Raw genomic sequence first — 12,535 nt, forward strand, 5'->3', positions numbered from 1 at the left:
ACAAAACATTTTACATTATCTAATGGATCATTGAGGAGGGTATTGGTCCCACTTCATAGGTAAGAAAACTGAGGCTCAGATGAGTTAAGTAGCATGAACTGGGACTCAGACAGAGAGTTATAAAGTATTTGGCTGCCTACTCTGTATCCAGTACTGTCAAGTGCTTTTTGGGTAACCATATATTTATTTTTGGAGCAAGGGCTCTCCAGAGGGTGTTAACAAGCATAAAATTCTGAGTAGACAATGTTTCTTTTAAAGAGGGTCTTACACATGTTGTGTTTGAAATGTCTGGTTACCAGAAATGGGCTATGTTTTTAGGCTACACACCTGTGCTTCTTGAAAAAAAAAAAAGTTTAAAAAATATGCAACCACATGAATTAATATTTTGGGAAATTGCACTTTAGTAATTTTAATTAAGCGCTAATATTCTGATTTTATAAATCAAAAGGATCTTTGAGTCTAACTCAAGTCATTCTTTGACCACTGACGAGACTCTGTTCCCAGAAAAATTAAGTGACTTGTCCAAAGTCAATAGTTAAAAGCAGACTGGGATTAGAGCCTAGACTGGCTAAGTCCTGGATCAGTACATCACTTTACCTCCCTGAATATTCAGTTTTGTGATATTTTAGTGACTAGGGTCTCTAGTCCAGCACTGACTCCAATTCTTACTGATTCTTGGGTAGCATAGTGCCAAGGAAATAAGATGTAGAGCCTGAGTAAACAATATATTTATTTGCAAATCATTGTTCTGAGAGATAATAATATAATACTTGTATACATATGTATGGATAGTGCTTTACTGTTGTCAAATTACTTCCACATAGATTATTTGGTTTAATCCTTTTAATAGCTGAAAGATGCAAGGTCAATAGGACAGGTACTATCTTCATTTCTAGAGAGAAGGGAAGTTCAGGGTGTTGATTCACTTGCTCATAAGCAATAAGTCTGCTAATAAGTGGTATAGTCAAGGCCTCTAAATGCTCTGGGTTCTGACAGCATAAAATGTTATGGACTTTGAGGTTAGGGCCAGTGAAAAAGCCTGCAAATAGATGCTAGTCATTTATTTTGGACTTTGATATATCCCGATGGGGTGTTTCCTCTTGCTATGACAATGGGCTAGTTGGAATGTGCTAAATTGATGGTCTTTAAGGAGCACCTGGTGCTAACAGCTTTTAAAATCCAAACCTTCTACATGCAGTATTTTTCATACATTTTCTGTAGAAGAAAGAAAGACATTGAAAACCTAAACAGCTTGGTTGAGTTGCTACAGCTCCAGAATTGGAGTCCAGAGAACCCCACTAATTCAAGATATGACCTGTCGCTCAGCGACCACCACCGGACTGTATGAGGCTACTTACTCATTCTCTCCTAGGCCACAGTGTCCTCAGCTGTAAAATAAAGGATTGATCTAGGTATGTCTTAGTTCTCTCTCAGTTCTAAAAGGTTGTGATTCTAAGAACAAAACCACATTTTCATATTAGCTTATTATTTAGAAAAATCTATTACTAAGAGTGGGATTGTACAAATCAATATGTAGCCTGCCATAATTGAAAAATCTCTCTCTTCCCACTACTAAAGTTACCAGTATATGCACCCAAATGAAATGTTGATCTATTGCAATTATTCCCAAACATGTCTGCATATTAGAATTCTCTGGGGCACTTAAATTTTTTCATTGCCTGGGCCATAGAGATTCTGATTCAGTTGATCTGTAGTGAGGTCTGGGTATTGGTAGCTTTAAAAATTTTTCCACTTGATTTAAATGTGCAGCCACAGTTGAGAACCACTGGATCAATATTTTGTTAGAGTATCAACTACTGGACTAATTTTTTTATAGACTACCATAATTTATGTACGTGACTCATTAATGAGGTGAAAGTTATTTTTATTTCATTCTCTTCCAAGAATGAGTTAATTAGCGTACCTTGTTTCTTTAACAAACATTTAGTCCTCACAGGGGCACAGCCTTGTCTTAGGCAACATAAAGAATAAAAACAAGTAGAAACAACTGATTCCCTCCTTTGGGGATATAAGAAACAGACAGACAATAAACGAATCTTTTCTCCTCATAGGATAGAACAGAGTGAACATAAGTACCACATGTATCAAAGCAAGGTAAACATTGGTGGGAGGGTAGTAATCAGAGAAGACTTCTTGGAGGCGGGTAACTATCCCTGGTGGGGAGTAAGGGTGGGGCTTAGATGGCTCCCACACAGGGGGAAATGCCTTGAGAAAAAAGGCCAGGGGCCAAAATTAACAAGATGCTTTTAATGAAATATACCAACTTGATTGACATCGAAAGCTAGGCTTTAGAGACCAGTTTGATTCGATCTTTGAGCAGGAAGAAAGTCATGTGATAAATACTTTTCAATACTCTGCTGGGATGGTTATATTTGATCTTACAAGGGGATCATTAAATTCTTGATCAGGATAGCAACATAATGAAATAGTGTTTGAGAAAGATTTTCTTAGATTCCATGTGTAGGAAAGCATTTGGACAGGAGGGAGATTAGAAGCAAGGATAATGAGAGCACAAAGAGAATCTGTCAGTGGGAAAAGGGAAGGTTAAGTCTTGAGAAGTGTTTTATAATTGATGATGACTCTGTAAATAACCAATCCAACTTCAGCTAACAACATTTTATATTCCTGAAAACATTACTTTGCAATGCCACATGACCAAATAGAACTGGGAGACAGGAGAGGTCTTTGTTGCTAGCTGGCTCCAGATCCTTGTGCACCTTATTTTATCTCTCTGGATCTCATTTTATAAAATTAGGGTTGAACTAGATGACTTCAAAGGGCTTTTTTAAACTCTTACAATTTGTGATTACTTGATCCAGCCTGGAAAGCTGAAGCACCTTTATGAAATTCCTCAGTAATATTCCCACTATTGCAAGTGCAAAATTGAGCCCATGCCATGCTGTTAGTCCTTGGCAGATGTATCCATAGTTGTTTAATATTGATTGACTATTCACAGTGGGGCTCTCAAATTATGCACACAAAGCGGGCTCTGCCTTTTAGGAGTTTTTATTTATCCAAGAGCTGGAATGTGGGTCAGAGCCATTTGCATCTCACTAGCTTGGAATCCCATCCAAACACCTCTTGGGAAAACCCAGCACTTTGGGTGGCAAGGCTGTAATGTGGTGAAAGAACCTGGGCTGGGAATTGGAAAACCTATATTTAAGTCCCAGCTCACTGTATGAGTTCAGAAGCTGATCTCTTGTCAAATTCCTTAAAATCTTTCTGGCAACTTTTTTTTTTTTTTTTTTTTTTTTTTTTTTTAATCTAACAGAGAAAAACCTGAAAGCCAGGAGGCTCTAGTTTTAATTTAACTCTGTCTCTACGTTTCATGGAGTCACTTGTCCTCTTGATGTTCTCAGTTGTGGTGAACATAGTGGCACCTACTTTGCAGGATGTTGTAAGGCTGTCAAAGTGGCCAGCACAGCAGGCCTGGCGTGGAGTAGCCACTTAAATGTTAGGTGAACTAGAATGAAAACTGCAACTTCCCTCGCAAGGATGTTGAGAAGATTCAGAGATAAAGATCATGCTATTCCTATGGATATACAAGTATCATGAGTTTCATTGTTGCTGTTTTTTTTGTTGTTGTTGTTTAACAACAGAAAATTAATTCCAGCACCATGCTTTGGTCTTTAAGCCTTGAAGTCAGTGATTTTAAAATCTTGAACACTGCCGTGCTGTGAGATGGTTTGGGGATAGTAATTATCATATATATATAAATGTGTGAGTGTGTGTGTATACACACCCCATATCAATGCATTTGCAATTAAGCTTATTGAGATTCACATGCCAGGGAAAATTTATTCTCACCACCTGCACCCCCCACCCACCTCCTTTTTAACTCTTTAGTGCAGTAAAGCATTAATTTACTTACCAATATTTGATTAAACTCTTAGGGTTCAACCCTGGGAGGAGGTGGCAGGACAAAGGATTATTGTCATTCATCATCAACACATTTTAGTCTTCCCCTTGAGTTGCCTATGAAGGATTAGCATTTCCCTGAAAGGAGGAGGACAGAATAAATTGCATCTACCGCCAAAGAACTGCCAGCTCCTTTCAGCTGGGGGCACATACCGGGAGCTTTTCCCATATTAGTCAGCTTTATCTCAACTTTGGGACAGTGCCTACATCTGAATTTCATGGGGTTCAGGGTCAGTCAAAACAGAATTGTAGGGTTGTTGAGGTCAGGGGCCACCGCTGTCAAAGGGTAGTGACCTTAACAGCAAGAGGTAGCCAGTCCTCCCCCTACCCCCAAACACACACAAAATGACTTCATTCTAATGTGAATGCTTGGCTCATTGCACCTCTCCTGCAGAGTTTTTTTTTTGTTTTTTGTTTTTTTTTGACCTGGTAATAAAAATTCTCCTGTGACCTATTTTTTTTTAATGTTATTATTGATTTTCTTTTGTTCCTGTTTCTCTATAGAATGACCAAGTTTCGGTCCTTGATAATGTACTTACTGGTTTGAATGTACCCTGGGAATTGACAGAGGGAAAGTTAGTCTGCTGTTATCGTACACAGTGAGTGGAATGCCACCCTGGGTGTAGGGGAGGATCCGGTGCCCAGTTTAGAAATTGCTTTCATTTAGCACACACAAAAATTTCCCAGAACTTCTGAAACTCTCTCAGACCCCAGTATGTTCTATTACCATGGTCAAAGTTGATTTAAAAAGGGCAGTTTTGTCTTTAAATCCCAGCTCTGCCACTTTCTGTGTCATCTTGGGCAAGGCACTGAACTACTCAGAGCCTCTTTCTTTCATCCATAAAACAGAAATGATTGTCCCACTGACAATGCAGGGAGGTTGTGAGAACTGCAGATGATTAATCTACTGTGCTTGGCTCATAGCAGGCCCCCCAAATGTGGAGCCTCTATGGATTAAGGCAGATTTCAAAATGTGCCACATATATTTCAAAATGTGCCACATATCACTCAGAATGAGGTGAGGAAAGAATGGCAGGCTCCTCATTTAAAGATTGTCCTTCTGCCTTGACATTTCAGTTCATAAGAGGACATTGGGCAGTTTTATCATTTCTCAGAGGTGCAGCATGGGTCAGAGCATTTGGAAATCATTCCTGTTCAGGGCACAGTTTGGTAGTTTCTTGAGAATTCACTCTCCTAAACCTCTCACAGAGGCTTTCCCCTTCTATTTGGAGATTATTATAAATACCAAGTATCAGCATTTCAGTTGATTCTAAGGCTAATTCTCCCACCCCTGCTGTCATGGTCAGACCTCATTATTTTTCATAACTCTTGAACAAAGGGAGGAATAAAATTGGGGAGTCTTATTTTTCCCGCCCACCATCTCCCTTCACCCACACTCCTTTCCTAGCAACAGCTCTTTTCTCAACTCTTGTGGCCCACGTCTTCCGTCCCACCTACACCAGCAGCAGTAAAATATGGGGGTGAAAGGGCTGGGGGGCTGAGGTGCAGGAGGAGGAAGGGGGAAGGATCTCAGGAAAGAAGCTGATGAAGCACAAAAGGTTCTGACCTCTTGGAAGAAGAGGAAGCCACAGGACTGTGTCCAAGCTGGCTGAGCTTGAGAGGCTGCCAGGGAACTGAAGCAGAGAAGTTCCAGGTTAGAAGGGCAGGCAGCAAAGTGGTATGGAGGTGGGGTGGGCTGAAGGGCCAGCAAAATAGTGCAGTTAGGGAAAGGCTTGCCAGCTAAGAGGAAACCGTTAACAGCGTAGATTATCATGGTGTGCCACTCGTTGCCCAGGGTACTATTCTCCACTCTGGACAAACTAGAATGGTAAAAAGAAACTGAGGGTGCATGTTCAGGGAATAGAAGTCAGTGAATCTTAGAACTCCCAGATGGAAAGGGTCATGTTTCTCAACCCTGACTGCACATTAGAATCATCTGAGCAGCTTAAATATGGATGCCCGGGTCACATCCCAGGCCATTTCATTTATTCACTGTGGGTGGGATCTGTACATCAATATTTTTAAAAAGTTGACTGGGTAATTCTAATGGGCAACCAGGAATGAGAACCACTGGAACCCAATCCTACTTAGAGCAGAAATGCCCCTTCTGTTGCATCTTTGATCTTTGGTGGAGCCAGGATTTGACCTCAGTTCTACCTCACTTTAAAACCAGTAAGATTAGCCATGGGTAGCCATCTTTTTTTTTAAGCCTCCAGTGATGATAATTTGCCTTCTTTGAGCTCTCAGACATCTAAGTCTGAATCCTTCTTCCTTGAATTCTGAGTTCCATGAATGTCAGAAACACACTGTATGCCTCTCCTCCCACTGAATTTCAAAGAGCTCCCTGCAGGCTTCGGAAGACCAATGGCAGCCCTTCTGTGGGTCCCTGAGTAATAAAGGAGTATTTATACCTTTTGTTTATATATTTAAATTTTTATATTTATAATCTTCTTCCAAGGATTGAATTCTGCCTTTAAGAAGTGCAAGAAATTGGGGCAAAGTGCCTGCTTGTTTTTGGCCTTCTTTTCCAGATTCACTTCAAACATCTTAATTGATGTCACTTTAAAATGAATATTAAAGACAATTCTGAATGGAGGGAAAAATTGCAAAAGACTACTTTCCAGAGTTGTGTAAGGGAGAGTGGGGTTGGGTATGAGGAAGCAGAAGAAACTTTGCTTGGTGGTGCTGGTGCAGGTGTATGGGCCGAATTCTCAGGCATGAACCTCAGTCTGTTTTTCAGCACCAGCCGGTGGAGCCATCACCTTCGTTCTTGTGGCTGCCCACCCTGTACCACTGCCCAGCTGCTAGTCCATTCTTTGTTTTCCCTAAGCTGCCACCCTCCTCACCCAGATCTGCCATCCCTGGCCCATCAACACACATACTATAATTTGGAATGTCATAGTCATATTACATGCCCATTTGAGGGCCAAAATGGAGAGGCGACCCCTTCAAGGTCACACAGTGGTGAAGCCAAAGCTCCCTTTTAATGTTCTTTCCACAATTCCACTCACTTTCTCTCCCCCTTTAGGTTGGGCTTACTCAATGGAAAGCAGTTTTGATTGGTCATGTATGTGTTGCAGGCTCAGAGGGACCACAAATGTCCTTTCTCTCCAGACCTGGGGTATATACTACAGGCCTGACAAAGGACACAGCAGGATGGATGCTGAGGACGCCACAGGCCTGCAATGTGGGTGAGCCATCCTGGCTGCTCTTCATGGCTTCAGCCAATTTCAAGCTGGCAGAGACCCTTTCAGAGAGAGTTCTAAGAAGGGAGTGTCCCTTTATTGCCAAGACTCTTCTGTTCCTCCTCTGACAAGTGACTGGCCTCACTCCCAGCTGCCAACCTTGCCCATTCCCATTCTGGTGACCAGCTAGGCACCATCAGAGGATGAGAAGATGCATTTGAGTCATGTGCACACAGCAGCTATTGCCTTTTCCTAATCAGATCCTTCCCAGTACCGAAGTTGAAGTTTTAGAACATTTGGGAGCATAGGGAGTAATCACAACTCCCTGGAGACAGGTTTCTTTGGCCCTGGAGAGAACACCTCATCTGAAGCTGCCTTTTCTCCAGTGCTCGCAGACTCTGCCTCCTTGGTAATGCTGTGAGGAGGCACACAGTCTCTTTCTTGCAAAGTTCCTCTCTGTTCTCTGGGATTCTGGCACTTGTTGATTGTGACCATCTTTCCCTAAAGATTTGTGCATTTAATGAGCTTGTGACTTCAACTCGTAAATGAGTGTGTTCTTACATGTTACTGCTACCTGGCTGAGGAATTTGCAATAACTTAATTTTTTGAGTTGTGTATATCAAAAGTCATACTTATTCCACTCTTTCATTTATGGAACATTAGTTTTGAATTATAAGAGTGACAAGCCAGGTCATCCTCGGGTTTAATTTTATACAATGCTTAAGTCTTAAATTTCACTCTTCTTTTCCCTTACTTTCCTTTTATAAAACCAACTAAGGGACTGTGGATGAAAGATCAAACTAATTTACATTTAGAAAGAAAAACCCAAAAAACTAATTTGGGGGGGTGGGGGAGTGGGGTAGACCAACATAGCTAAGTATTTTAAAGGGGAAGCTATGTATAGTATATATATACTTTTAATCTTAAAATCATGTGCAGGTATAAATATGTTATATAATAGCAAGTAAGAGCTCAACTTTAAAAATAAATCTTTTGAAATGCAAATTGAGTTGTCAAATTCTCATGCCTTTTAGTTAAAATAGTCACTGCTGCCATTTCTGTAAATCTGTGGCTCTGAGTCTCTCATAGATCCTAGTCTCCTAATGGTTGGGCTAAACACTTAATCATTTTGCTTCTATATCCTTACTGCTCTAAGCCTAGAATCAAAATATAGTGCTGGAGAAGAATTTGTTAACACTTACTAAGTATTCACTAATGTTACTGTCCTGTTCCAAAAGTTTATTAGCATTTAAAACATTGCAACTTGAAATATTTTTACACCGAGCAATCATTAGGGCATAATGAACTATGTACCAGGGGACCTTTTAATAATGCTGGTATTGAAGAATAATATTCCCTGTAAGAGCTGGAAGTTTCCTTTTACTGGTACTAGCCATTGTGCAAATTTAGGGCAAATCCTTTTATGTAGAAAAATTGATCACCTGCAAACCTCAATCGGGCTGTAGGTACTATATACGTAAGGACTGGTGTGGTCTATCCAAATTTTAATGATTGATTGTTTTATGATGAGGTGATGGGAAACTGCTTATGTTCAACTAACAAGACCATTCAGTTTTGTTTACCCTTGTTAAACCCTAAGGATTCAGAATGTTATTTGCATTGTGCACACACACACAGAGGTCATATCAAATGCAAAATGAATATGAGGAAAGCAGGTCATTTCAATACCTTTTTATTTAAGTGTGAAATCATTCATATCTTGCACAACTATACAGATAAAACTATTTCCATTTTAGCTGTAGACATGATTATCACACTGAGTGGTGCGATCAAAGATTTTATTTACAGAACAATTGCTAAAACATCCGATGTCATATTTCCATTTATTTCTTACCCATAGGGTAATAGGTCCACCATAATTGCTTGGTGCATTTTATAATACAGAAAGAAAACCTATGTTAATCTCTAACAAACCTCACAAATTGCTACAAATCTGACAGAAAAATGCCTACGAAAAATTTTTCCAAAAGTACATTTTTATTTCCACACATACACAGTATAGTATAGGCTCAAAGGCACCACTTTGAATTTTTTTTTCTATCAAAGTGTCAGAAATTATTATAGTTTTATGAAGAAACCATGAAAGTCATTTGCACACTTGGTGCTTGGTAAGCTAAAGTTTGGTCCATCCAGTTCCACAAAGTTAATACAGCAGAGCTGAATGTGATACTCAATGCCATAAATCCACATTCTCACATAACTTCAAAAATCCCTCTCCTGCCTTTTGCTGACACTAGCCATTGTGCAAACTTAGGACAAATACTTGTACGTAGAAGAACCGGTCCCCTACAGATCTCAGTCAACTTAAGGCAATACAGAACAGACCTCTCTTCTTTCCCTCAAGACAGTGCTGATATTCCAAGACAATGCAGGACTGTGACAGGCACAAGTATAATGGGGAATCTAGCGTTTCCAGACACCTCCAAATAGTCCTGGTGCTCCAGGAAGCAGTGATAACACCACCAGGAAGATGGGGGTTGTAGGACATATCTGAGGGCTGTTCATGGTACAGTAAGATGACAGACAGATGGCAAGGTGAATGCTCTTGGTAAATTATGTGCCCATCCAAGAACACAAACCAGAATCCATCTCCAGTATCCATCCTTCAAGACTAAAGAGCTTTTGTCAACAGGAAAATAAGTAGCTTACTGGGAGTGGTTGCCAACACAAAGCAAAGTCATGGAATAGAGGGAAAAGGCACAGATTGGCCTGCCCAAGATAGTGCTCTACAGAAACAGTCAAGTCTGGCTTGGCTATAGAAACCCGATATCCCGCTGACTTTTAGTGAGTCCTATTTCCAAACTAAAGTTTATTCATCCCACATTGAATCCCAGCTTCACGTTCATTAGAAAAATGGACGCCTAGGAATAGTCCATGAGTTATGATGTATAGAGATAAAGTCTTCTGGGGGGGTGGGTATTGGGTTTATTATTATTATTAATTATTAATATTAAATATGGATTCCTATGATAGCAGTCATTTAGCCCATCCTGTGGAGGCCTCTCCGTTGATGTAAGCAAAGCCAGGAAAGTGTTGCATGTGCTCATATTCAGAATTCCTGCGCGTGGTCAGGGGTGTGTACATGTCACTAGAGTTTCCGTACCTCGTGGAATGCACAGACGGGCTTGTGTAGCACGTGTTGGCTGTGGGCACCTCTGGCCACCGGGGAGTGACTGGGGTAGGATGCAGTCTGGGAGTACTGCTCATCAAACAAGGTTCCATCCGGGAAGTGGGGCTATTAAAAGGGTACTTGTTGAGGGGAAAGAAATTCCACAAAATTAAAATTAGCTTGAAGTTGCATATATACAATACCAGACATGTTCACAGTTTGTCTTAAGTTAGATTTCTTAGGAGTCTATTAATGAGAGTTGATGGGAGGGAACCGGTGAACTTCTGATAGATTGACCTGGGTCTAGGGAAGTAATCAATAGCAGAAATGCAAAGGATTCCATAGCCAGAGTTGGACTGGTGTTCACTCAAGTAGTAATACAGGCTTTGTGCCCCTCATCATGAATGACTTGGGGAGTCAAACACAAAAGTAGGAACAGCCCCACTGGGGACACAGGAATGGGCATGGGTGTGGGTGTGTCTGTGTGTGTGTACATGAGTGCAAGCATGTCCAGACAGATATGGCTGGATGGTTGCGAGTTTAGAGATATGGAGATGTGATAGGCCCCACTCCATCAACCCAAGAGAACAATACTGCCAAATAAAACACAATGGCATTATTAAAAATAGCATTTTACAGTTGAATTCAATTATGAACTGAAGCCTAAAAGCAGGCTTTTGAAGAGGAAGCAAGTCAGCAGCTTCAAAGGTTATTATTAGTGCCTATCATTTAGAGAACATCTTTCTTTTTAATTCACTCTGAAGTCCTGGAAGATACACAGGTAGGAAACGCTAAATTATTAGGCTTGCTATGAATGTGGAGGAAGGAGTCAAGGTAAGCCATTTAAGAGGAGGCTGGAGGTGGGGGGGTCCTTTGTGCAGGTCAGAACAACAGGTGTTAGTAGTTACAAGAACAGAGAAAGCAGTTCTAGAAAGGATTAGGAATAAGAGACGCGCCTCTGAAGTGCTGCTTCTTTTACATTCTTTTCTGTTACCAAGACAGCTATGCAAATAAGCCCCTCTAGTACCATGGGAGGGGAGGAAGGGGAGGTGCTCTGGGCTCCTAGTCTGCCGGCCAGTCAACACAAAGATTTCCTTGCTCTGCTAAGGGCCAGGCCAACAAGGAGTGGACCAATCAACAAGGACAGCGAGGGCAGTGAGTAGGGGAGAGAGAGTGTGTGAGTGGATGAATTCTTCTGCTCCCCATCTGTCTTCCCTGACAGTTGGAGAGTGGAGCCCCGAGGGATTCTGTGGGAGGCTGCCTCCTGTGAGACAGACAGGCTGAAGCCTAGACAGCGGGGAGAAGGGTTATGACAACAATGGCTGCTCCCTGCGGTCAGGTGGCCAAAGGGAAACGCTCTGCTTTTTGAGTGGGAGCTGGAGGGTAGGCTGAGAGGCAGGAGAAGAGAACTAGCTATTTATAGGTCAGGAAAGAGGGACCCAACTTCCAGCACTGAGAGTTTTCCCCCTAGGTAGGACAGCAGGCTGTGCACAGCAAAGTGCAGTCACTTCAAAGTCAAAAGAACAGTTAGGAAGGAGGGAGAAGGGCATAGGTAGTGTCTGGGAACTCGAGGGAGAAGGCACCAAGGGCTGTTGCCAAGGAGACCATGGACGAGCACACCAAGGCTTTCATAATCCCTAATTCAGATCAGAAACACTTGAGTGTATCTACTGTGCTATGCATTCTGAGAAGCTACAGGATGCTCTTGGTGTGGCAACTATGGCCAACCCTCAGGTCTGAGAAGTGGGATTCTATCCCAGAACCCACTTTAAATCCCGAGGAGACCATAGTAAGATTGGGCCTACTCAAGAAAACAAGACTCCAGGTGTATTAAACAGATTAAATTAAGAAATATTGGTTATTACAAAAGTTTTCTCTGTTTTCCAAACTGGTTTCACTGCCCTGATATTCTCTCAAGTAAGGGTCTCCAGGTACAAGGTCCCTCACTTACCTCACTGTGCTCTCCTCAGCACAGAGGCCTCCTTGCTGGTCTTAGGACTTGGCGAGCTGGTTCTCGTCTCAGACAACTTTGTCCTACCTGTTCCTTCTGCCTGGGATGCTTCCCCACCACCCCTAACCCCACTTCCTCACATTCCTCCCTTTTTTCTGCTTCTCCAGGTCTCAGCTCAAATGTCACCTCCTCTGAGAAACTTTCCTTGGACACCCTCCGCATCTCAGGGCAGGATCACACCATCCTGTTTGGGAGCTGTCTCCTTCCGCTAGCTTCTGTCTATCCATAAGCTTCTTGTAGGGCACTGGCATGTTCACCACTGTATTCTCA

General features: G+C 41.7%; 1 protein-coding gene across 2 annotated transcripts in view; it reads right to left on the reverse strand.

Annotated features, from left to right (window-relative positions):
• Positions 1–8,801: 8,801 nt before the first annotated feature.
• The window catches only part of RFX4 (regulatory factor X4), a 163,760-nt gene continuing 160,026 nt past the window's right edge, over positions 8,802–12,535 (reverse strand). For both annotated transcript variants that reach the window (XM_037846577.1, XM_037846576.1), the window contains exon 18: positions 8,802–10,394. In XM_037846577.1, coding sequence (XP_037702505.1) covers positions 10,122–10,394 — 273 coding nt within the window. In that variant the 3' untranslated portion in view covers positions 8,802–10,121. The remainder of the gene's footprint in view (positions 10,395–12,535) is intronic.

The sequence above is a fragment of the Choloepus didactylus genome, chromosome 8 (genome assembly GCF_015220235.1).
Source record: "Choloepus didactylus isolate mChoDid1 chromosome 8, mChoDid1.pri, whole genome shotgun sequence".
Lineage (NCBI taxonomy): Eukaryota > Metazoa > Chordata > Mammalia > Pilosa > Megalonychidae > Choloepus > Choloepus didactylus.